The 27,457-nt window shown below is 40.6% G+C and overlaps 1 protein-coding gene across 1 annotated transcript in view; it reads left to right on the forward strand.

The window, feature by feature from the left end:
• The first annotated feature begins 17,063 nt into the window (after positions 1 to 17,063).
• PRG4 (proteoglycan 4) overlaps positions 17,064 to 27,457 on the forward strand; it is a 15,487-nt gene continuing 5,093 nt past the window's right edge. The window contains 7 exon segments of the mRNA XM_023754811.1: positions 17,064 to 17,083; positions 17,655 to 17,738; positions 20,312 to 20,434; positions 21,781 to 21,897; positions 24,651 to 24,800; positions 25,290 to 25,412; positions 26,780 to 27,344. Of these exon segments, the coding sequence (XP_023610579.1) occupies positions 17,657 to 17,738; positions 20,312 to 20,434; positions 21,781 to 21,897; positions 24,651 to 24,800; positions 25,290 to 25,412; positions 26,780 to 27,344 (1,160 nt within the window). The 5' untranslated portion in view covers positions 17,064 to 17,083; positions 17,655 to 17,656.

The raw sequence follows: 27,457 nt of genomic DNA on the forward strand, positions 1-27,457 counted from the left end.
TGCACAAATCTGTGCACCAGGCCACTAGTTTTCATATAAGACTCTCCCTATCCACAGAGGCAGTTTTCAACAGCTTTTTAAAGTTTATAATAAATCACCAATGAGATTATGAATTCACATTTCCATTAGTTCACTGTATAAATGAACAAAACAAACACCTCATCTATCTTACCTAACCTATGCTATTATTTTATTATTGCCAAAAATGCCCACATATTCAATACCATGTAGAATACTTAAATGTAATAAATTTATAGTGTTCTCTTATATCTGGATTTGCCTCCAAACTTCACATTCCTGTTCCTTGTTTTATGATTTATATAAGTTAACGGTCCTAAATTGTAAGAAACCTACTCAAGTCTTGCTCTTAATTCCCTGATTTAATGGTGAATTGGTCAGAACCTCTGCTCTACTGGGTTCCATTTTGCAACATTTAAAATCAAGGTGTGACGCCAAGCTTATTAAATTCACGCAGGCAAGACATTTATGGTAAAGGTAGACATTGTAATTGTAGTTATGGGTTTCCATGTTAAAAGTGTATTTCGTTTTCTTTTCTTTAATTAGATGTTTGTTAATGTCTAAAAAAAACAAGTTAAAAAAAGTATGAAAGAAAAATCCAGGTTGTATACGAGAAAAATAAAATAGTGGTCATTCTAACTGGGGATAGAAGTTGATGAACCGTATGTGATAATTGCTCCTTCTGAGAAGAAATTCATGCTCTACTTGACAGATTGTAATGAGTTAAAGAGCCCCTTCTGTGAACCCCACCCTTTGTCTCTCTGCCCTGGGAGGAACCTACTAACCTTTAACCTTTAGTCCCTCCAAGAGTAATGAGCTTAGACTACACCACTTTATTCTCTTATCTAATCTAATTACAATAATATAAGGTCTCTACTTTCCTATTAAGTGTCTCTATCAGGAGATAAATCATCCCATTGATTTTTCTCAGAGAACTTCCTTGCAGCAAGCTTGAAATAAAATTTTGATTCCCTCTAATGATTTTTGTCTGAGAAATTGGTTTAGAAAAAGTTTGAGTGGGACTTTGTGGTTTCTATTCAAATTCAAACTCAACTGAGACAGAGGTTAACACTGAAATCTTCATCAGCCTCCTTGTTGAATTTACTCATTTCTTTGTCAAAGGCCAGCTTTTGATCTGTGGCTATGGTAGGAGGTCGTAGCCTCAGGATATTGATGCCTAAGAGGATGAGAGGGGATACCTAAAGGGGAGAAAAGATTAGATTAGAAAGTCCGGGTAATTAAAAAGCCAAGAGAGACCCAGGGACACAGTTTGATGTGTGCTAAAGAACAGTCCCTCTCCAGCTCTGACTGTAAACCCCAAAAGCCTAGTATGAGTTGGTACAGTAAAACCTCGATATAATAGACTAACTCAGACAAGGGGTTAAAACCGAAAGTTCATATTATAATAAAGTAGGTTCTCCCAATGCATATGTATTGTCTCTCCACGTAAAGGAAGATTACTTACTTAATGCAAGTTAACGTCTGAAAAACATGTAAAATTCCCTGTGCATTGTTTATTTCATGATATTACTTGCTAATCCCTATGAACCATACAGAACCTAAGAAGAAAAATCAACCCTAAAATCTGCTCTCTGAATGACTGGAATAGAGTTGCCTCATCTATCGTGACAGAAACCATAAGATTTATGTTTTTGAAAAATACGTAGATTTTTTGAAATACAAGAAAACTCACCAATGTTATTAAAAATGTATTCATTAAAACATGACCCTTTGAGACACTGTTAGTCAAATAGACATGCCTCAAAAAGTATAGAGTTAGCTCTAGCCGGTTTGGCTCAGTAGATAGAGCATCGGCCTGCAGACTGAAGGGTCCCAGGTTCGATTCCGATCAAGGGCACATGCCTGGGTTGATTAACAAAAAAATAAAGCTTAAAAAAAGTATACAGTTAAAAAAAAAAGACAACATGCCCAACTTCCTAGCTCTTCAAGCAGTCGGTTTGTCTGTTGAGAAAGGCTGTAAACTGTATCTTCAAGGTGAGATGGGAAGATGGAGGTAGGGGAACGTGGTGGTGGTGAGATTTGGTCAAATGTCCACCAGATGGCGCCCCACAGAGTCAGGTCTCGGTGTGTCCTTACCTTTCCTTGCTCAGCTCTATCCTATTTGTTTCACAAGTTGCTACCAGACCTAAAAAGTCTACTCACTGGTGTTGTTCCTGGATGATCAGAATGGCTGGGTGTTTTTTTAAAAATATATTTTATTAATTTTTTACAGAGAGGAAGGGAGAGGGATAGAGAGTTAGAAACATCGATCAGCTACCTCCTGCACACTCCCCACTGGGATGTGCCCACAACCGAGGTACATGCCCTTGACTGGAATCGAACCTGGGACCCTTGGTCTGCAGGCCGATGCTCTATCCACTGAGCCAAACTGGTTAGGGCAGAATGGCTGGGTTTTACCCCCCCCCCCCCCCTAACCTGCCACCCTGGAGAGCAATTACCTTTTCAGCTCCAACTTTCAGATTGGTGACTCATTCTTTATTTCCTTAAATTCCCGTCACTGATTATTACTTTTTTGGGGCTTCTACAATTCCCTGCCGGTTATTTCTCACTAATGCTAGCAGTTCTGGAACTGGCTGCTTTTAGGCAAAATACACTTTTCTACTGAGATTTTTCTGAAATTCCTTTGTGATTCCCCCCCATATAACTTTTATACTCCCCTACCTCTGGTTTTTACAAGATGCAGCCAATAACAGCATATAACTGGTCTGTCAGTGCCATCTGTGGGACTCCTAGGGTGAGCCCATCAGTGGTCACAGAAACCTCAGCCACAGCTGCAAATAATTAGCACTAGCAGCTTCTAAGAGAAATCTTCTGAAGGAGGGAATGATTTTGGTGTGTTGCCAGTGGCAGGACGCCTGGACTAGCGATTAGGTCAGCCACTGAGTCTTTGAGTCATAAGTTTGCTTCCTGTAAGAGGCTTTTAAAAATTGGAGTTGAACTCAGCTTTCCTTGATGCAATAAAACAGAAAAGGAGCCCTGGCCGGGTGGTTCAGTGGGTTGGGATATCTAAGGACGGGAGGGGTAACAGAGTGGCTTTTTGTTTATATTTTGTTCTGTTGTTGAACAGAACAGCAGTTAATCATGATATAAAGAAAACAATTCTAACAGCAGGGAAAGTTTTGAAATATGTTCACCAAAAGGTTGTGGGTTCGATTCTGGTTTGATCCCTGGTTTGGGTGTGTGTGGGAGGCAACTGATGGATGTTTCTCTCTCACATCAATGTTTCTCTCTCTCTCTTCCTCTCTCTCTAAAATCAATAAAGAAACACCCTTGGATGAGGATTTGGGGGGAAAAAAAATAAAAGGTTCTGGTGAAATTCCAAGAGCAAAGGAACAGGAATAGTAGCTCAAACTGTCGGTGGTGGTGGAAACCACACCAGGTGTTAGACCGGTGGGGTCAGACCCGACCTGGGTTCAGCAACCTCGGTACTTGAGTTCTGACGAGGAAAGAATTCAGAGCCAAGACTCAAACTATAAGAGAACATTTATTTAGAAGATCTCAGAGGTAGAAAAAGTAATTGCTAGAAGAAATGGGCTTAGAAAACAGGTTATAGAGGTAAAGGAAGGACCCTTGGAGCTTAGCAGTGAAGGTCAAGGTGACCCACCTGGGGGCATGGGGAGGGCGGGAGAGAGGGGAAAGGTGCAGGCACGTTTCCAGGCGGGAGAGCGCCGAGTCCTCCATCCTAAGGGGTTGAAGCTGGAGATTTCAGGGGCGGTCCCAAGAGAAGAGCTCAATAGATCTCCCAGGTGCATCCTCTCAGGGCTGGGTCTCCACCGATAAATTGGTGGGCTCCAGGGCTCAAGGTCATTATTCACTGCAGCTGGTCCTGAGGTCAGCAATGGCGTCGCTCGTCTGCTTTCGCGGCTTTTCTGGGCCTGGAGCTGAAATACAACTGAGGCCTAGATGTCATCTCTAAGAAGGAAAGGTAGGGGAGGCTCCAAACGGTGTCGCCAGCAATATCCTAGAGGAGGAGAGGTCACCCCGGGGACAGGGTCCACCCGGCAGCTGTCCGTTGCTCGGTACCTGGGCTTTCAGCCCCGGTGACCTTCGGTCCCTGGCGCGCCGTCCTCGCTCTGCTCACGTCTGTCTAACTGCCCACCGCAAAACCAGAAGGGAGAAAGCGGCCTGTTACCCAAACGTTGCGGTCGTTTGTTGACCAAATTCCCATTATCCCTCCCCTCCTGAGTCACTGGGGCTGGGAGACTCCATTCCGGTTTCTAACAAGGCGTCACTTATAAGAATCACCTCGAAGGAGGGAGGAACTGGCCACAGTCCATGAATAACACCCACTCTTACCTTTCCCTTTTCATATTTCAAAACTTTCTCTTGCTGTTAGAATTGTTTCCTTTATATCATGATTAACTGCTGTTCCGTTCAACGACAGAACAAAATATAAACAAAAAAACCCCCACAGTTATCCCTCCCGTCCTTGGATATCTCAACCCAGGGCTCTGGCATTGCTGCCTGGGGCAGAGCCAGGATCAGCCCAGCCAGGAGCCTGTGCCCGACAGAGCCCCCGGGGAGAGAGGGCAGGGGTCTTCCATCTCAGTCTCCCAGGCGTGGGGCATGTTCCCTCAAACCCTTTGATGACCGCTAACTAGGAGTTAATTTATTGGAGCTTTTCATGCTTCCGGCCCAGACCCCTCGTCATGACGACGAGCCTCTGAAAGCAGCTCTGAGAGGACGTGCCTTTTCCTAACATGTTACATATTAGATGTCATCTCGTTCAGTTTCCTTAGAGGTAACATATTAGAGTAATCCACATGTGACTTCTGGTTTTGCCCAGTGCTAACCATGACTCTCTCTCTCTCTCATTCTCATTTTATATCTATCTCTAAAAGAAGCTATTTAGATCTATTGATATCATAAGCTTTTGTGGAAATCGTGGGATTTATTAGATTGTAAGGAGCAGAGAGAGGAGGAGTTAGCTGCACTGCACAGCACAGCACACAGCCTCTGACAATACATATCCACTAGACCAGTGGTCGGCAAACTGCGGCTCGAGAGCCACATGCGGCTCTTTGGCCCCTTGAGTGTGGCTCTTCCTAAGCCTTAGGAGTACCCTAATTAAGTTAATAACAATGTACCTACCTATCTAGTTTAAGTTCAAAAAATTTGGCTCTCAAAAGAAATTTCAATCGTTATACTGTTGATATTTGGCTCTGTTGACTAATGAGTTTGCCGACCACTGCACTAGACAGTTGCTGTTTATCTCAATTCTCTCTTCAGCCCCACCCTCATCCCATTGGAGATCCCTTCCTTTCTCTCCCTCTTCCTCCCAACCCAGCCCTCACTCCTGTGCTTCCTTCTTCCTTCTTTATGCAGAGTGCCCGGGTGCCTTTGCTGAGGGCTTACTAAAAATCTATGTCAGCAAAAAGGTATCTCTCAGGAAGGCAAGATAGAGGTGAAAATGGGTTATTGTTTAAAAAAATAAATTATTCCAGATCGTTACATTGTACAATACATAGTTTCTTTACTTAACTGTGTTCAACTGATTTTTAGATCCAAAAACAGAGCCACAAAATAGTTCACTTGATTTCTCAAAAGTTTTAAGCAATCCCAAATTTTAGTTTTCCTGGCATTCTTACATAAGACTTTTTTACCCTCTGGTATTCCTACCTGCCTTCTACCAGATAGAAGACAGATGGTCCCTGCCAGATGTCATCAATTTACATCAAAACTTATCTTTCTTGGCCTTGCGCGTCTTCTCCCCACACTCCACAGCCCTCTTCTACGAGAAGCATGGAAGAGATAAAGGGTGTGGGGAAAATTAGCTTTTGGCTCTGTTCCTCAACTTTGACCTTCTGTGTTGATCTGCTAGCTTTCCTCTAGCAATATGTTTTAACAAAAGAAAAAAGAAACAACCCCAAAGCAGGTGGCTGTTTCTGTTTTCAATGCCATGGAGAGCTGGTCACTTTTCTGAGTTCTGGGATCATTCCGTGGAAGGTTCCTTCAGAAGTCACTAGTTTCCTGGCATAGTTCCTTATCTTACCGGTTTTCACAACCCGTTTTCCAAGGCCAGAGATCACAACCATCTGTTAAATCTCAGTTTCTACATATGCATGCTGTCAGGTGGAAGATAAACAAGGATTGTGTGTCTAAGTCCCAATTCATTTCCATTGTTGGATGGGGAAAACGAAGTTTTAAAATGCCTATAATGCTGATGACAATTTTACAGTTTCATGAAATCCAACTTGGCGTTTCATCAAACACTTCTTTATTTAATTTTCTTGATTGATTGGGGTGACATTGGTCAAGATGAACATATAGGGTTCAGGTGTGGGTTTCTTTGGTACAAAATCTGTATATTGCACCATGTGCCCACCACCCAAAGTCAAATCTTCTCCTGTCACCTTCTATTGGGACCCCTTCTCCCCCCACTCCCTTCCCTCTGGCAACCACCACCCAGCTGTTTGTGTTCATGAGTTTCAGTTAAATATCCCACATATAAGTGAAATCATATGGTTCTTAGCTTTTTCTGACTTATTTCATTTAGTATAACGTTCTCAAGGTCTATCCATGTTGTTACAAATGGCACTATTTCATCCGTTCTTATGGCTGAGTAGTATTCCATTGTGTATATGTATCACATCTTTATCCCGTCCTCTGTCACAGGACGATGCAATGTTGGTTGTTTCCATGTCTTGGTCACCGTGAATAATGCTGCAATGAACATTGGGTGTGTATTTATCTTTGTGAATGCATGATTTTGAGTTTTTTTCAGGTATATACCCAGGAGTGGGGTTGTATGGTAGCTTTATTCTTAATTCTTTGAGGAATCTTTCCTTAGTGGTTGTACCAGTCTACATTTCCACCAGCAGTAAATGAGGGTTCGCTTTTTTCCACAACCTCTCCAACATTTGTTTTTGCTTGTCTTGTTGAGAATAGCCATTCTAACAGGTGTAAGGTGGTATCTCATTGTAGTTTTGATTTGCATTTCCCTAATTGGCTTTGAGATTGAACATCTTTTCATATATCTATTGGCAGTTTGTATGTTTTCTTGGGAGAGGTGTGTTTTCAGGTCCTCTGCCTACTTTTGGATTGGGTGTTTGTTTGTTTGGTGTTGAGTTTTACAAGTTTTTTGTATATTTTGGAAATTAAACCTTTGTCGGGAGCTACTGTTTGCACATAACATCTCCCCATCAAGTTGGCTGCCTCTTGGCATCAAACAGTTCTTATGTGCGAGTCCTTTGCTAGGTGCTGGGGACACAAATGTATGAGATATTTTCCTTGCCGTTGATGAACTTACAATCTGGACAGCAGGGTCATTTGACAGTAGTTATCAAGTCATAAAGATGTTCCCACTCTTCATAATTTATTTTAGGAGGTAAAATTCGAATATCGCCATTTCTCCTGCTTTTGGTTTCTGCGCCTTCGCAAAGCTTTCAACAGGCAAATGTGGGGCAGAGCATTCAGAGGTTCCAACCTCTGTGGCCCCTGGGGGCCCCCAGGAGGAGGTCCAGCGAGGACTTTGCCGTTTTCAGTGGAAAACAAGTGGTGGTTACTAGCTATGATGAGTCTGTACTTTGGGTCTGGATTTGCTGCACCTTTTGTTATTGTGAGACACCAACTGCTTAAAAAATGAGGATATTTAGTTGATCCATGAAACAGATATAAAGAGCATTTTGAGAGGTGCAGTCTCTCTGAAAAAAAATGTATCAAGCTGTTGAACTCAACCTACTAGATGTGTTTGTAAATAAACGTATGGCAGTAAGGATTTAATGCCTTTTCTCTGAAATACGAAATGTGATCATTGAGCATGTGTGTACTTTTTCATTTGGGTATTATCCCAATATTGGTTCCTTGACCAAAAATAGGGGATGTAGCTTGTTTCTTGGTCTTAAAATCTGAGATGTTATTTACAAGGACACGACCTTGTTGGTAATTTACGTTATAAATGCAAACTTGACTTTAGTTCTATACTAATTTCCTTTTTATTTAAAGGGGGAGAAAAAATTTACTTTTCCGTTCTTCCCCTTTACCTCAAAGGAGTGCATTGGTTTATCTCCCTGAGTGATAGTTAATTATGAGGAAAACCAGTGTTGTATACAGATTAAGTTCAAGAGCTTTATTTTTTCCTTTAGACCTATTCCCTAAAACTGAAATATTTGTCTTAATAAATGTTCCACTGACCAATATTAGTCTTGTGTAGACTGAAAAAAAGTACAACATTTGAAATGTAAGGTAATAGCATGTAAGGTAGAATATAGGAAATAATTACTAATTTATTCTGGTGCTCTGACTAGTAGAAATGGGTATAAAGATGGCTCTGATTAGTAATTGTCCCCATGAATCAAATTTGAGTAATGAAATGCTGCTTGCCAATTAAATTTTAGTGACTTAATTCCTAGGGCTTTGTATTTGGGCCAGAAAATAGTAATTAGCTACTAAATATTTTAATCGAAATTTGGTCACTTTGGGAACATCACTGGTGTTAGAAGAACACTGTAACCAGAGGTAAACTGGTGGTCTGATTAGCCTCCAGAGTTTGGGGGAGGGGAACCTGTGTTTAAAACTAGAATATCCACATAAAGGTCTATATTTCTGGATTCTTGAAAAGTTGCTCTAGATCAGTGGTTCTCAACCTTGGCTGCACATTAGAATCACCTGGGAATCCTTTTAAAATCCTGATTTCTGGGCTTCATCCTCTGGAAATTCTCTTTGTGATGGGGTGGGGCCACAACATTAGTAACAAAGAAACAGAATTTCCGGAGGATGAGGCCCAGAAATCAGGATTTTAAAGATTCCCAGGTGATTCTAATGTGCAGCCAAGGTTGAAAACCACTGCTCTAGATGGTTCTACACATCCCTTCATGAAACGAAATGGCTGCCTCCATCAGTCTTCATTTTAACATTGGATTTCCTACATGTCCCTACTGTTGAACTGATTTGATAGAACCTTACATTTTTCATTATTTGTTTTTCTGAGAGGGCCTATCTTAGACTTTTAAAATATATATATATATACTAGAGGCCTGATGCAGGAAATTCATACAAGAGTAGGACTTCCTTCCCCCAGCTGCCGGCACTGGCTTCCCTCCCGCACCCAGGACCCGGGCTTCCCTCACAGAGGGAGGCAACTGTGCCCACCCACTGCAGCCCGCTGGTTGGTGGCCTGGGCCTCCCTCTGCAGGGTGATCATGGGGCGATGGCCAGGCCCCCGACCAATCACATTGCAGTTGCCTTGGCTGGCCTGGTGCCAGTGGGTGTCATAGTGTGGTCCTGGATGATCATTCCGCTGTTCAGCCCTTTGGTCAATTTGCATATTACACTTTTATTAGGATTTATATAGGCTATATATTTTTTATTGATTTCAGAGAGGAAGTGAGAGGGGAGAGAGAGATTGGAACATCAATGATGAGAGAGAATCATTGATTGGCTGCCTCCTGCAAGCCCCCTATTGGGGATTGAGCCCACAACCCCAGCATGTGCCCTTGACCAGAATCGAACCCGGGACCCTTTAGTCCGCAGGCCGACGCTCTATCCTCTGAGCCAAACCAGCTAGGGCCTATCTTAGACTTTTTAATAACTACTTGGCAACTACTTAAATAATGGATGCAACTTAATCTAAATGACTGTCCAAACATTCCCTATACTTCAGTGTCATTGTTTTTTGATTATCATTGATGTTAGCCTGTGTTTGTTGAGTTTTTCTATGGAGTATCAAGGCTTTCTACCTTTGGGAAAAGAATAAACTAGAGTAAATTTATGGGTAATAAAATGAAAAAAAAAGTAAAATGCAATGCAAACTGCATGGGGGGAAATTAGCTTATTGCAGCATTAATCATAAGCAAAAGAACTGAAGCAACTTGCAGAGAGGTCAATAATAGAACATTGTTAAGTAAGGATTGAAATAAATATCATCATTTAAAATAATCTTGCTAGAAAGAGTCAATGGGGGGGGAAGGAAACATATGTAATAACTTCAACAATAAAGATTTAATAAAAAATAATACAAAAATTAAAAAATAAAAAGATAAAAATAAATAAAATAATCTTGAAGGCAAAACAGAAAGATTAATCCTAAGCATATACCACTTATATTTATTACATTCAAATTCATGATGATGCATGCTCAATCTCGTTTTTATAGTTAATCAGATAGATTTAAGGACATATATACCTTAAGAACTATGGTATAATTAGGTCAGGGAGTTTATAAAAATTAGGACAAGGAGAGGCTAATTATTTTTTTAAATTTTTAAAATTTATTTGAGAGAAAGAGAAAGAGAGAGGTAGAGAGGTGAGAAAAAAACATTAATTGGCTGCCTTCTGAACGCACCCCTACTGGGCATCGAACCCACAACCTGGGTATGTGCCCGGACCAGGAATCAAACCCAACACCACACTCCAACTGGGTGACACCGGCCAGGGCAGGCTAATTCTTTTAAACACACTAGAATTGTACATTGGCCACTGGGAGGAGCCTTTTTATAATGTGTCTAATTTTTCTTTAGGAACCAAAGTTTAAATTTATGCAGATGAAGCTCTACATCAGTGATGGCGAACCTTTTGAGCTTGTCATGTCAGCATTTTGAAAAACCCTAACTTAACTCTGGTGCCGTGTCACATATAGAAATTTTTTGATATTTGCAATCATAGTAAAACAAAGATTTATATTTTTGATATTTATTTTATATATTTAAATGCCATTTAACAAAGAAAAATCAACCAAAAAAATGAGTTCGCGTGTCACCTCTGACATGCGTGTCATAGGTTCGCCATCACTGCTCTAGATGTTTCTATGACTGCCTCTTTGAACCTCCAAAAATTTCTTCTGTGCAGAGCCTCTTAAGTTTTCTTTAATAAAAAGAAAAAAAGCTAAATGCATATTTTTATTACCAAATAGCCAAAAGAATATAGTCTTCCAATAGAGAAATAGTTCCATAAAACTAAGTTATGATACCTTAACTACATGGAGTATTATATAAGAATGAAGATGACAGTTATGAAAAAGCATAAACATGTTTGCTAATTCAATAAGTAAAAAATTAAAAATAGAAATTATTGATCTTGAATATATGTATAACAATTTTAATTGCATGAAGACAAAATCTGCAAGAGAATATGTAAGAATGTAATTAGTTGTGTTAGGGTGGTAAAATTATAGGTGAATACTTAATTAAAATATTTTTACAAAGAAATAAGAAAGATGCTTAGAGTTACTTGTTATATTCTGCTGAATTCATCATGACAGTCCATCTATGATGGAGGAAGACATATTTCTCTTTTAAACTGAAAAATGTTTTGAAGATCCAAACTAATTCAGTGGTAGAAGGTGGAATATGATATTATAGAAGTGTACTTTTTAATTTTCAAGCAAATGTAGGCTGGAACCCTGCTTCTGCCATGTTCATAGGAAAGGCTGCTGAAATTCTGATGCTCGGATTCCTTATTTCTAAAGAGAATAATTTTTAAAAACCTACTTTGCCATTTGTCTTGTTTTTATTTACATTTGTTTTGCTTTAATGACACTAAGTGCCTGGTACCTACTTGGTACTCAGTAAATGTGGATGGTTTGTGGGAGTTTATGTAAAGCCTTATAGGACTGGGGGCATGACTGTGACCTTGAGTTTGCTTCCATGAAGGGCCTGGCTCTTCACTAAACTACTTCAAGGAGGACTTGGGGGGAAAGAAAGATCTGGCTTCCGTTAGTGCTCCTTTGTGCAAAGAGCAGGATACAGATAAAAGGATAAATAACCATTTGTTTCATATCCCTTCTCCATCCCTTCACCCATGAGGTCTGACTGACATGTGCAGGGGCTTGTAAATACCAAGGTCCTCCCTTCCAGTCCGAGAGGCAGCAGAAGGGCTGGTGTTAGCAGTGACATTTACCAATTACTTCATTCCACCATCATCTATCGGTCCCCAGAGTGGTAAGATCTTCCCAGGTCTACTTTCATACGGCATCAGGGAAAGGACCAGGAGAGGGGGAAATGTTGAGTTTTAAGTTTCTGATCTGGTTTTCTGTAACCAGCTTAATAAAAGTCCTAAGGGGGCAGTTCAAAGCAAACATCCTGCTGACGGGAATCGGTTGTCAATCCTCTTGACAGAAATTAGCTACCATTGCAGGGAAAGAGATGTTGCAAGCCAAACCTGCATTACACTCGATATCTTTAAAGGGCCTGGTGTTCCTGCTTTGGAATGACTCAACGAAATGTCCTCAAGGCGTCCCTTGGGAGACTTCTCTCCTGTCCCACCTATCTGCGGTCCTTTGACCACACCCAAACTTTGCTCCCACTCTCTGAATTTCCCAATTCTCAAGGATTTGTCACACTGAGTTATTATAGCACCCCAGTTCACTTTCACTCTCTTAATAGTAATGTGGAAATTACTCATGTTGTTGACTCCTCGAAAATAAATTTGTAATGATTTTTGTCTGAGTTGTGACATAGTATGCTTCCTTGATATCTCGAATCCAAAGGATAGAGACTGAAATGGTCACAAAGCTTACTGATAAGAGCTAGAAAACAGAGGTCTGATGGCAAAGTGGCCATTAGAAGAAGGACTGTAAACTTGTAAGGTGAACAAGCAGATACAGGATTAGCAATCACGTACAAAAAGAAACTATGCAATTAAAATTGTTATACATATATGGAATACTACGCTGCTATAAAAAGAAGGAATTCTTACCATTTGACAATGAGAATGTGTTAATGGGTTGACCATTAGCTTGATGGTTGAGCGTTGACCTATGAACCAGGAGGTCACAGTTTGATTCCTGGTCAGGGCACATGCCTGGGTTGTGGGCTCATTCCGCAGTAGGGGGTGTACAGGAGGCAGCCGATCAATAATTCTCTCTCATCATTGATGTTTCTATCTCTCTCTCCCTCACCCTTTCACTCTGAAATCAATAAAAATATTTCTTTAAAAATAATTGCATGAATGAACAAATGAAGGAACTCTTATGAACACTCAAAAGAGACAACACCTCTGAGTTCATACATTACAGTGTGATAAATCTTGTGATTGATCTTGTATCATAGGAGCTTGATTTAGATTTTTCAAGATTTTCTACATATACAATCATGTCGTCTACAAATAAAAACAGTTCACTTCTTCCTTCCCAAAACCAGTGGTTCATTACTCATAGTTCATTCTTTTGCATTGTTGTGTAGTATGCAAATCCCCCAAAGCAAATGCAATATTACTTTTCTTATCTAATGGTCTGACTTTTGATCAACATCCAGAAAAAAAAAGCCAGGATCCTTTCTCCTACATGAAAATGCCCTAAGGGCCTAATGGAATAGACAGAGCCGGTCCCCACATCCAGGTCTCTGCTCCAAAGGAGAGGAGAGGAGATTTTCCACTTCTGGAGAACACTAACTGAGCATTGTGAGCAAATAGGCCATAAAGAGCTGGCCTGCCTCTGTGGTGTTCCCCCAGCGTGCTTCAGTTTTTCCTAGGCTGCTGCTGGAAGGAAATGAAACACATCAAAGACGTGGAAAGGTGGAGAGAAGCCACTAGGTACAGACTCGCTGGCTATAGGACAGTGACAGCTAACAGGGGGGATGGCGACGGAGCACATCAAGCAGAAGGGCACAACCATCTGGGATAATTTACTGCAGAGAAAATGCCCGGAAACACACGGAGTGTTCTCTGAAGGCAGCACTGGGGGGCTGCCAAGTTCAGAAACTGAGGTTCATGAGGGAAAACTGGATGAAAGTTATGCCCAGAAGAGGAGGAGAGGATCTAATATTATTTACGTGCTTTCCATCTCTACTCTCCCCATCTCCCCCTTATTAAAAACCAATCCTGTGATAATTTTTTCCCAATTAAATGAGACATAAGTGAAAATTAATAAAATACCTTTTTAATAAGAAAATAAATTTCAAAGGGAGAACCTAAACCTAATAGAACAATTGCTGTGTGATGGACAAGCAAGGGTAAATGGCCCAGTAGTCACAGAATGAAGCATGTAGTACAGTTTATAAAGATACATTAAGTAGATGGAATTAAAATGCTTCCATGCTGTAGGGGCAAACTTTATTTACCCAGACAATCTGATAAGCCAATGGCATTATGCAAAGCAGGTATTTATAACCTAAGCCTTAGGAACTTGACATTTAATAGTTTCTCTTTTTTTTTCATACTTAATTATACAGAGAAAAATATATTTGATGACAATGAGAATGTGTTAGTGGGTTGACCATAATCGTGTGTGTGTGTGTGTGTGTGTGTGTGTGTGTGTGTGGTTTGTCAGTTTTCCCAGCTTAGAGCTTGAATTCGAGAATACATATTACTGGAACAGATTTTCAACCAATTTTAAAATGTCATTTGCCATCATTATAATACATCTGTGTAAAGGAGGAAAATGATAGTATGGATAGTTCTAAGAGGCAATAGAGAGCAATGTATATTTGCTTTAAGGATGTGTGTCTATGTGTGCCTACCTATACCTCCTTTCTTGGTATTCCAGTGTGTAGGTCTGGCTTGAAAAAACTTCTAGCCCCTCTTGACCTTAGGAAATGAAGAACGAAGAGAATTCGGCTTAATTCCATCCAGTAGGGTGTTTTGAATATCTGCTATGTTTTGATTAGTGATATTAAGTAACAGAAAGCATCTCTTTAGCAGCTTCAACCCCAAAGCAGATGTGTGTGTGTGGGGGGGAGGGGGGGTTGGGGGAGACTACATGAGGATGCAGAGCAAGAAGGCATCTGGATCTCAGGAACAGAGAGTAACCAAGACCTAGAAAGCTGTCAGGACCCGCTCTGCCTCTCTCTGCTGGCTGCCTCATTCTTTTTCCTCTGTATTCTGAAGCCCTTGCTCTTACTTCTTTAGACCTTAGACAGAAATGAGCATGTGAAACATCTACCTAGACCAGCCGTGGGCAAACTACGGCCTGCAGGCCGGATCCGGCCCGTTTGAAATGAATAAAACTAAAAAAAAAAAAAAAAAAAAAAAAAAAAAAAAAAAAGACCGTACCCTTTTATGTAATGATGTTTACTTTGAATTTATATTAGTTCACACAAACACTCCATCCATGCTTTTGTTCCAGCCCTCCGGTCCAGTTTAAGAACCCATTGTGGCCCTCGAGTCAAAAAGTTTGCCCACCCCTGGCCTAGACAGTCTTGCAATCTCAAAATCACTGTTTCCGATCCTCAGGACAGGGAAACATGCCGGCCCCGTTTAGTGTAGGTTAAGCCTATCATCTGTGGTAGGTGTGACAAGATCACATATAGAGAAGTGGCTAAGAGGGAAATGCCCCCAAAGAGGAGGAGGTAGTTTCCAGAGAAAAGCAATTACTTAGAGGTAGGCAGACAGTCTCTACATTGTGTTTGTACATGATTTAGCCTAGAATAAGCACTGTGGGAACAAAAGAGATGCTTATATCATAGCTTCTGTCTTTACGAAAGTCGCGATCTCATAAACCTACATGTGTACGTGAAGGAGTAGAATTGAGGACTGTGATTAAATACTGAAGTGATGGCTGCTGGATATCAGGGGAACATGGGGAACGTAAAAAAGACATGGGTGCAAAGCTTCACTCTGCCTCCTGCTCTTAGGTGTTCTTCGTGGGTCACAGGTTATTCTTTCGTGGGTCTTCATCTTACTTGTAAAATGTGGATAATTATATTCCACTTAAAGGCGTTTTGTAATGATTCAATACAGCACTTAACAAATGCCTAACACGGTGGAATCCCAGGTTACAACAGTTTGTTTCAATGAGCCTGTGGCCAACAACCTGGGTGGATTGCTGGACTAGATGTTGGGAACAGAATTAAGACATAGACATTGGTTATCCTTGAGGAAATCGCAGTCTGTTGTAGTGGGAAGGAAGCAGATGAACAGATAAGTTCAATAAAATGTAGCATTGAGCCCTGGCTGGTTTGGCTCAGTGGATGGAGCGTCGGCCTGTGGACCAAAGGGTCCCAGTTTCGATTCCGGTCGAGGGCACATATCCAGGGCTGTGGGTTCGATCCCCAGTGGGGGGCGTGCAGGAGGCAGCCGATCAGTGATTCTCTCTCATCGTTGATGTTTCTATCTCTCCCTCTCTCTTCCTCTCTGAAATCAATAAAAATATATTTTTTAAAAAAATGTAGCGTTGACTATGATTCTGGATGTGATTGATCTGTGATGGACCTGAGAAAGTTTTGCAAAGGTGCTGGGACATAGGCAAGGCCTTATGCAGGTAGATAGGTTTTGAACAGGAACATTGCTTATCAAAATGGGTTAAAAAAGACCCTTTCCAAACACTGCTGGGCTCAAATAAAGAAACTAAGGAAATGATACAAATTTCAAGCAGGTTTCTACATGGTAAAGGAACCTAGAAAATCCACACTGTGGATTATGCAGTTGTAAGTAGCAGGACATATTTTTAAAAAAATATATTTTATTGATTTTTTACAGAGAGGAAGGGAGAGGAATAGAGAATTAGAAACATCGATGAGAGAGAAACATCGATAGGCTGCCTCCTGCACACCTCCCACTGGGGATGTGCCCACAACCAAAGTACATGCCCCTGACCGGAATCGAACCTGGGACCCTTCAGTCCGCAGGCCGACGTTCTATCCACTGAGCCAAACCAGTCAGGGCAGGACATATTTTTTTGAGCTTCGGGGAAACAAAAATACTCAAGAACAAAAATGTATGTTTGATTTAATAGTGTAAGTTCAGAAAATACATCCCACAGGCTAACACTAGGTAAGTTTCAGAACCACTCTTTGCTAGATTAACTGGAAGAAAAAGGAAGACATGATACCAGCGTTTGACATTTAAAGTTGCTGTTTCAGTACACTTGTCAAAGCCAGCCAGGGTGCTTTGCCATCTCAGAACAATTTGTTCACTTAGAAATTAGAGGTGTTTGGGCCAATAAATCGAAATTTATTTTGTAGTAGTCATTTCTCTTAATGGAAGTGTTTTCCAGATGTTGCCTAAGTCTAGTCGTCCGGGCCCTCTTCCAATAAATGAGGAAAGTTTGATTTCATTGGTTGTCACTGTTGATTTTGTCTAACCTTTGGACTAATGGGTTCATCCCAGTATATCTGCACTGATATATATATGACTTCCAGGACACTGGAGAAGTTCATCTATCCTCTTACCGGTAAGTGTCAAAGTCAACTTGCTTCGTGGAATTAAATTTTTTCAATTCAATAGGGATAAACTTTATTAAAGGTTTTTGAAATAGCTTTGTAAGGATAGTAGTTGGACAGTTTGGGAAAAGATCACATTTCTGCAATCCACCTGTTGGAAGCTTGTAAATTGATATTGAGAGTGAAGGGGAAGTTGGAATGGTAACTCCTATGTTTATCAAATTCAATTTTACTGAGGCTGGTTATTTTGTTCCTTAAGATAGAATTTAAACCTCGCACTGTAAGTACCTGTTTTAATGTTAATAGAATTTTAAGATAAGTTTGTATTCTATTGGAATTCTAAAGAATTAAAATGTTCAATGACATGACTGAGATGGTGACTTGATTTCTTCTGCATAAGATTAAATCTAATCATCAAATAATTACTATAGAATGAAAGCTGACTAAAAGTCTTGCTTCGAGAATGGGGTGGTTTTATCCTTAAATTGCATTTTAAAAGTTACCGAAACATGAATGCAGCACAGGCATAAGCTCGTGGTGAGATTAAAGAGGAGTTTTCTGATACTTTTGTTTTCTTGTCAGCGATGGCCATGGAGTGGAAGATACTTCCCATTCACTTGTTGCTGCTACTTTCTGTTTTCTTGATTCAGCAAGTTTCTTCTCAAGGTACCTTAACCATCCAAAACTGTTTTATTTCACAACTATTGCTAATCATTCAGTTCTGACTCTTAGGCCAACAAAAGAAATAGACGTCTAAAAATGTATATTTGTTTAAGTTTCATGCAGAGTACAACCTTATTATGTAAAAAAGTACCTTTTATGAGCATTTTGGAATTCTCTTGTCTCCCATGTTACAGAATCTTTCAAGAAGTTTTGAGCTTTTCTATAGAATAATTTTTGTATTCATTATGCCCAGGGTTATCCCAAAAGTTAAAAAATACATATATAGATGTTGCTGGGGTGCTACAATATTATTTGATTAACTGATAAGACCAGTATTGAAATAGCATATAATTTTTATCTAAATGTTTATAATGAAATGTAATCTCTTACATCAAATAAAGTATTGATAAAGCACTTCAGTGGACATCTGCAATATTTGAAATGGCATTTTATTAGTCTTGAAAATGCTCTCTTTCTTATATAAGGACTGTTCATCCAGATATGGAATTACACAGATGTGAATGTCATTTGATATTAGGTGCATGATTGTTATGGTGAAATTACATTTTTGAAATAGACATTTCCAGTGAAATAATTAAAATTCTCATGAACCTGAGCAAGGAAGGTAACTGCCTGCTATGGGCATAGTTTCAGAATCGCTGAGATAAGAAAAGATGGAAAATGCATGAAAGCAAATATAAACATTTCAAAAGGAATGATGACGGCTCTGGTATCTCCAGACCCCGGTGCTCTAACCCACCTTTCCTCTGTGATAGTCAGTTGTTCACTAAAACGGTTTACTCTCCTTAAGTAAATGAATTTAAAATTAGCTATTAAAATGAATAGCAAGAGAAGTACAGACATTTAATCTATGAAAATAAACTTTTCCTGTAAAGACATTTGATTTCCTATTTCAGAAATCTGCTAACGGTAAATAACATTTTGATGTTGCATCTGCTTTTCTTGCCTTCTCAACCTCTCCCCATTCCCTTTTTCCTTTATATATAATATATGTATTTATATACATACACTATATATGCATCTGTGTGTATTGTGTGTATATGTATGCAAACACTTCTGAAAGTTTTCCTAATATTTACTGTTTAATTTGCATATTAAGACCTTCACTCTCCTGGACTCATCATTTTGAGATTTTTTTCCCAGTGTGTTTTGAAAGTCCTTCTATGGATTTAGGACATTGCACCTGCCAATTTATATTCCAGAGACAGACTTAATGGTTGCTTTTCCATGGTTATCTCTTCAGGGAGGATTTCAAGGTGTTTTCCAAATGATTTTGAAACTATATTGGAGGATAATTATGCTTTTGTTTTTTTTTGGTTTTTGTTTTACCCAGAAATATTCTGTTCATGACCTTTACATTCATGTCCAGGTCTTATTTCAATAGTTATTCATTTTGCAGTCATTTTAGCAGTGGTTGTAAACATCTGACTTCCCTGACACTTAAAGAACCCAGTTCCCCCCACCAATAAAAGGGAAAAGACACCTAGGAGAGTTTGTGCAGGTATAACCAGCTTTCTTTAAGCTCATCAAGAACAAGAGGCACTGTGATTATTGGGAAAGTTTGGGTTTTACAATCAGATATATTAGAATTCAAATTCTAAATGGGCTGTTGACTTAAGATCTATAATAATCAAAGCATAATATGCTAATTAGACCAGACATCCAAACGACCTTCTGGATGTCATTCCAGGAGTCCTTCTTGATGAAGCCACAGCAGTGGGGACTGAGGCAGAGGCACATAGGGGCGATCAGGCAGGAAGGCAGAGGGGTTAGGGACGATCAGGCAGGCAGGTGAATAGTTAGGGGCAATGAGGCAGGCAGGCAGAGTGGTTAGGGGCAGTCAGGCAGGCAGGCGAGTGGTTAGGAGCCAGGGGTCCCAGATTGCGAGAGGGATGTCCAGCAGTTGGACATCCCCCAAGGGGTCCCAGGTTGCGAGAGAGTGCAGACTCCCACCCCTCCTCGTGCAGGAATTTCATGCACCAGGCCTCTAGTAACTATATAATTTAGGGCCAAATCAGGACACTTCTGAGAGTGAAAGAGGTCAGTATGAATAATTAACAGGTATTCATTGACCTATAATACGCATATGCTGGATCTATTCACTAGCTTGGGTGCCCTGAAGCAAGTTATTAAAATTTCAATCTTTCAGCTTCCTTATCTCTAAAGAGAAGCTACTCAGAGTCTCTTGGCAACATTTTCAAAAGCGTTCGAGATAACATTATGACTCAGTACCCAGCACAGAGAGGCTCCAATGATGGCAACAAGCCATCATCTTAGCAACATCAGGAGAGCTGTAGCTGCCACCCCCCTCCCAGGAAAGGTGCAAAGCTCCTACTTTGATTTTCAAAAGAGTATTTGTCTTCTCGGTCTAGGAAAAGAATAAAGAGGGTCTGATAAAGATCAGGCAAAGATCACCTGGACCTATGGCTAATTATCATCCCCATCCTTGCCCAACGGATACAATTCTCTCTCCCCAAATGGCTCTATCCTCCTCCTGAGATCTCTCCCTCTCTGTAAGTGGTTTGGCCGTGTTTACCTATATTGTATGATTTTAGATGTATCAAGCTGTGCAGGGAGATGTGGGGAAGGGTATTCTAGAGATACCCCCTGCAACTGTGATTATAACTGTCAACTCTACATGGAGTGCTGCCCTGATTTCAAGAAATTCTGCACTGTGGGTAAGTGCCAAGAGCTGGCATCTCCCCTGTCAAGCATCGCTGTTCTTGAGAGTCCCTTGCTGTGCTCTGTTCACACTATTGCGCATCTTGTTGCTCAAGTGTCTTTCCCTTCCCTTGCATAAATGTCGCAGCGTGCTGTACCTAAGGATGGTGTCAAAGCTCGTCACTACTGGGGGAGTTTAAGCGGGGCCTGATCTGTCACTTGCACAAGGTTTTTGATTAGTGCCAAGTACAATGTCTTGTCTTCAATAGAGACTTAACACTGTGACTCTGGAATCATGAAGTAAAAAGTAATGAGTTGTCATTGCTTAGTCAGGAGGCCTTTCAGAAGTTTCACCAGAAGAATCTATGGTCCTAAAATCTTGTCTATTACTTGACTTTTTAAAAATATATTGACATGTTTCTAAATTACCTAAAACTGGCACGTTAATGATGAAGCATTAGTGTTTAATGATGAGTTTCAATGAAAACCCAAAAGGTTTGAATTTTCAGTGAATGGTAGGTAATATTTCTCTTGAATATATTTTTGGCCATTTTATTAACACAGAGACATGTCATATTTAATTTATAAAAATTTTAATTAAAATTGTCTCAGTTATCTTTGCTTTTAGAATTTGCATGTGAAGCTCATAAGTATATTGTTGTACAATGTATGTGTTGTGTTGTGTTGTGTTAAGGTAATTATTTCAAATAGGCCTTGTTGGAGTCATTGGATCTCTAACCAAGGTTTTTGTTTTTTTTTTTGTGTGTGTGTGTGTGTTTTTAAAATAAGCCTGCCTTACAGAGTCCATGCCATGGATTAGGCTATGTCTTTCACCTCTACTAAAATTTAGTTTTAAGGCACTAAATTTACAAGCAAACCTACCAAGAATTTGTTAATAGTTTGTCATAATAAAGGTCTCTGCATTATAAACAGAGACCTTTAATTCTGAGCTGAAACATTGATCCATTTGGAATATATTGTTGTAGGATCTGAATATTAAATTAACAGAAATCTATTACAATGAGTGATGTGAGGAGGAAAAAAGATGGAGGGATTTCCCATGAAGGGTCATTCACTATTGAAACATTTCCCATTGTCCATACATGGAAATGACTTGGGTAGCATTGGGGTGTCTCTTGGAACCTCGAAGGGCAAACATGTTTCCCTAAGTCCCCATATTTCTTTCTTGATTTGGGCTGTCTCCACTTGGGAAACCATCCATTTTCCTAAGCAAAGGACTTAGAAATGCTCTTTGGGGCTCTAGTGGGCTAGAAAGAAGGTGGGAAAGGGCTCCCCCTTCCTGGGTGTGGCTGTGTCGTCCTCAACAATCCTAATGCGCAATGTTTTGTTTTGCTCTGGGTAGAGCTCTCCTGTAAAGGCCGCTGCTCCGAGTCCTTTGAAAGAGGGAGGGAGTGTGACTGTGACAACCAATGTAAGAAGTATGGCAAGTGCTGTCCCGATTACGACGATTTCTGTGAAGGTAAGCATCAGTCCCAGGGGGTGCTTCGGGGTGCAGCCAGAGCTGTGCACACACCTTGGCCTCACTGATAACATCTGACACGCAGTACGACCCTCTGAGGTGTTGATTTCACTAACATTTAAGTTATTTCATTCTAATTTTGTTTCAACAAGATGAATTGAGGGGCGGCCGCCTCTCCCAACAGCACTCCCTGGCTCAGCCAGGCTCCAGGAACGCAGGTTGAGTAACAGAGGGTGGGCCTCAGTGTAAATGCTTCTCTCTGCAGGTGTGGTTCAGTTTCAGGTTAAATCAACAGTAACCAACTCCCTTGGTGATTTCTTGTCTCACCTGAATGGTCAGCTGTCCTTTGAACTATCTGTGCTTTACAAAGTAGTGTTTTTCAGTGTGTATTTAAATATATTTTATTGACTTTTTACAGAGAGGAAGGGAGAGGGATAGAGAGTTAGAAACATCGACGAGAAACATCGATCAGCTGCCTCCTCCACACTCCCTACTGGGTATGTGCCTGTAACCAAGGTACATGCCCTTGACCGGAATCGAACCTGGGACCCTTGAGTCCGCAGGCCGACGCTCTATCCACTGAGCCAAACCGGTTAGGGCTTCAGTGTGTATCTAAAGGGAGAATCAACACTTTTTTGCTTCTCTGAACTAGAACATTTGTGAATTAGTTTAAGGCACTAAATTTACAAGCAAACCTACCAAGAATTTAACTGTGCATTGTATGTCTCTTCCCATCTTGACAGTCCCTCTCTCTCCAAGTCCTGTGCCTGATAGTCAATAACAAGGGATAGTCTCATCTTAAAATCTTCTCTGGTTATGGGTCCCGAAGGAGTACTCTGAGAGTGTAGTAAAACCATCTAAATTTTACCAAAAAAACCCCAAGATTTAAAAATATTCTTAAACAATGGATTTCTTTCTGTTACCAAATGTTTGTTCTTAAAGCCTTTTGTTAAAACGAGACAATTTGTGGAAGCAAGTGTAGATGTGCATTGCTTGCATAACCCGATCATTTTATTTAGACAAGGCTGCACGCCCGCTCCTTTCCAGCAGTGGAGAGGGCAGAAAGCTGTCAGGCAGCTGAGCTGAGGGGCCTTTTTTCACCGTTCAGTGTTTTCACTGGAAAGCATTCCAGGAATAACGGAGAGGACACCCTTGTAATGGAAAACTCAGAGCAGAGTCCCTGCAGCTTTCAGAAGGACCCATGTGGGCAGGACATGTTTACTCACCGCCCTGAGAACAGTGCTGGCTGTGAGTCAGAACACTAGGAATGCATCTTGGGCAGAGATAGGTGGGGAGTGAGGAAGCATTGAGAGAACCTGTTAATAAAGATAATGCCTTAGGCTACTACAGGGTGGATCAGATTGCATGAGGTTTGTGGAAAACACGAGGAAAATGAAGGAACACCCAGAGCTACTATACTTCATTTTTAGAGAATAGCAACCAATTTATCTTGTTAACTCGCCACTCAGTTGTTTCAAGATTGCTGGATACTGCTTGTAGGCATCTGTAAATCTCAGTGATCACATTTCAAGAACTGGAGGAATCAGCAGTCGAGCTATGAACGTGGGTGAGAAAAGCCAAGAGGTTAAGTGTGTGTTGAAGATCACTAGTTAGTATGCGGCAGAACAGTTTCTCAAATTGAGGTACTTGTCGCTTTTGTAGGGGGGAGAAAGGGAGAGGTGCGGTGGTCAGTTCATGGAGACTGCAGCCATAGAATTCTGAGATGCTTGGTAAGAGCAGCGGGTTGATGGCAACCCTCCACTCCCCAGAGCGTCCCCACTGTTCTCCGCTTCCCACTTTCCCACAGGTCCCTCTCCTCTTCCTCTGGTTCCTAATGATCAAAACATGTCTCTCTTCTGGACATGAGAAGAGGTGGGAGGAGGGGTGACAAAAGTTTAAAAGAAACACATCAAACCATGAATAGCTGTTTGACTTGGGGAAGGGCAACAAGTTTTGAGAAAAGCATCATGGGAAACTGTGGAAGTTTTACAAAAGTGAATATTCATTTAGAACTTTCATGATAAATTGGCATCATTACTTGTAAAAGAACATGGAAACAAAAAATGTAATTAACTCTATTTCTCATCCACATGCAATAATTATTTTTACCACAGAAGGCAGACGCAAGGGATGGAGTTTATAAACCCAAGCACTTTTTAGATAAATACCTCCAGAAATCATCTAGAATAAATAACTGTTTGAAACAAGAAAATGAAGTTCAAAAGGAATTCACACTTTTCCCTAAGGTCTCGATGAGAGCCTTGCAGGACCAGGACTGGAATTTTCCTGAGCCCTGAGCCTTTGCTCCCTATCGTAACATAAGAGAACCAATATTTTATAGCAACACATCCTCAGAATTAATTGGTTTGGAGTAGTGATGGGCCACAGCCTGCCTACACTGGTTTTCACCAGCATCTACTTTTTTTCTTTTTAAAAAAATGTTTTTATTGATTTCAGAGAAAGGAAGGGAGAGGGAGAGAGGATAGAAGCATCAATGATGAGAATCATTGGTGGGCTGCTTCCTGCATCCCCCCCGCCCCCCCTACTGGGAACTGAGCCTGAAACCTGGGCAAGTGCCCTGACTGGGAATGGAACCATGACCTCCTGGTTCATGGGTTGACGCTCAACCACTGAGCACGCCGGCCGGGCAAACCAGCATCTAATCTTGAAGACAGATGCATCCATGGCTTTCACAGTTAGAGTTGCTGATGAGTACAAACAGATGTTAACCGACCTGTCTTGCTTGGCCTCAGTGCATAGCCCCACACCACCACCATCTTCAAAGGCTGCACCTCCGCCTGCAGGAGCACGTCAACCCATCAAATCAACAACCAAACGTTCACCCAAACCAACAGACAAGAAGACGACTAAGAAAGTTATAGAATCAGAGGAAATAACAGAAGGTAGGAAGATGACAGAAGGAGGTTTCTGAGATGAAATAACCTATAGCTGACTCCTCATAGAACAGGATAATCTTATGAGTCGTTAAAGGCTCATTATGCTTTTTGTTTACTTAAGTCAAAGTTTAAGCCAAAGTATAAACCCTCAGATATTTATTTTCCTTATTTACTGAACCCAGTATGGGTTTAAGTTAAAATAATCAGAGGAAACAAGTCTTAATGTTAAAAAAGCAAGACCATGATTTTTTTTTCAGATTACATTCAGTGAGTTCTGAGAAAGTTAATAGTTATGTTGCTATTATCTGTCATAAGCTCCGGTATCTTGCTTTTAACTGACAAATTAGAAGGGCAGTTGATTATGCTACCGTTAAATAAAATCAGAACACAGACATTTATTGATTAGTAAATAGCATTTCTTGTTGTATTTGGACTGGCAGTTCTTTCTTGCTTTAAATCACAATTGGTGTGATCACTTTTTTATTTGATTTATAGAACATTCTGTTTCTGAAAATCAAGAGTCTTCTTCCTCTTCTTCTTCTTCCTCTTCAAGTATTCGGAAAATCAAGTCTTCCAAAAATTCAGCTGCTAATAAAGAATTAAAGAAGAAACCCAAAGGTTTGAGCATTGATAAAGATCAAAGACTATATCAATGCCATAACAATAATTATCTAAAGTAATGCGTGTTGATAGAGTGATTTGAAGGTATTTTAATATTTGGGGAGGGAGGTGTAGAACTCTATAAAAGCTATTTTAGAAAATACCAATGCAAACTTCCTTTAGGAAATTAGTGCCAAGCAGCTAAGAAACCAACTAAAGCAAAGGGTAAGATGCTCTAGAAACTGAAACCACAGGATGGCGCCAAAGATGATTGTGGTTTTCTATTCCAGTTCCCGACATCGTTTTTCTTCTTTTCGTGTTTTCATTTTTCCTTCTCCAGATTTATTTTACTTAACAAATACTTATATACTGCTTTAAAATGCTAATTTATTAAATTCTCATACATCTCTCTGGGAAACTCAGTACTATTCTCGTTTACAAATCCTCTTTACCGTTTTCATAATAAATTAGATGTCATATCTGGCTGATTTTTCTGTAGTAGAAAATGTACTACAGAGTAGGCTCTTCCCTCCTGAAAAGAGGTTCCCTTTGTTCTGCTTTTTATTTCCTGAAATTCTAAACGATATTCTCTTTCCCCAGGAAGTACTGGATTTTGGATACTGGAGTTCTAAGGAACTATTTCCTGGGTGGTTGTGATTTCCCCTGAAGCCTTCTCTCTAAATGAATAGCCAGATATTTAATCTTTGCGTCATCCAGAGATTCCTGCACCCGATGGAAGTGCAATACATGTTTGCTGAATGAACTCATCTCATGATGTGCCCCTGGGGCTCTGTAGTTCACCTGTGGGGTAGCTGCTATGGCAAATTCTGTTAAATAGGGTCTTTTAGCTGCCATAGCATCCTAATTTCCTTTCTATACCCATGGGACTGGGCAGAAGAATGAGAAGAGCTAACAGCCCTGGGTATGGAAATGACTCAGCAGGGGCCAGGGGGGTGACTGGAGCATCCTTGGATGTAGCTGTAGAGGCCTCTCAGCTAACAGATGCAGTGAATCTACAAGATGTTGGAACTAGGTTTCCTGGAGAAAGGGGCACTGAGCAATGCGGAAGAGGAGGAGCAGAGAAAGGGAAGGCCAAAGGCTTTAATGTAAAGAGATGAATTAGTGTTATTGATCGTATGGGTAATTTCAAATTCGCCACGTGTCTCTATTGTAGTTTTACTTTGCATTTTACCCCTTATCTCATTCATTCCCTAAAACAGCCCACTAAGACAGGTTGAGTATTTAACATTTTACAATAAATTAATAGACATATTAGAGGTTAGCAACCTGCCCAGAGTCACACAGTCAGTGATAAGAATGGGAGCTTTACATAATTACTAAAGACAAACTATTCAAGAATAAAAGATGTATATTTTTTTCTCTAGTAAAAGATAACAAGAAAGAAAATCCTAAGAAGAAACCTGCCCCGGAACCACCAGTGGTAGATGAAGCTGGAAGTGGATTGGACGAAGGTGATTCCAAGCCCACCCCAACTCCTGACACGCCCACCACTCAAAGCACTAAAGTTACCACAACTTCCAAGGTTACAACAGTGACAACAGTAAGTCCTAAACCCAGCCCGTCACCGAAACCTGAAACATCCAAAGACACATCTTCAACAGCAAGTAAGGAGAAAACGGTTGAAACTAAAGAGACTTCTAAAACAACAAAAGAGACTTCAGCTAGTACATCAGAGAAGACGACTTCAGGTAAAGAGACGCGAAGTGCAGAAAAAACATCTAAAGATTTGGAAGCCACATCAGTTTCTGTTAAAACTACAACCGAAGCTGAAACTACAACCACATCTCTTACACCCACCACTCCTCAAACGCCTTCTCCCACCACCACCACCAAGGAACCTACAACCACCCCCAAAAAGCCCGAGCCCACCACCCCCAAGAAGCCCGAGCCCACCACCCCTAAAAAGCCCGAGCCCACCACCCCCAAGAAGCCCTGAGCCTAATACCTCTGAGAAACCCGAGCCCACCACCCCCAAGTTGTCTATCATCCTTCTCAGTTGATTTCAAATGCGTATGTCTACAGGGTAGGCTGCCCGTTATTTC

Source organism: Myotis lucifugus, unplaced genomic scaffold, assembly GCF_000147115.1.
Source record: "Myotis lucifugus unplaced genomic scaffold, Myoluc2.0 scaffold_65, whole genome shotgun sequence".
Lineage (NCBI taxonomy): Eukaryota > Metazoa > Chordata > Mammalia > Chiroptera > Vespertilionidae > Myotis > Myotis lucifugus.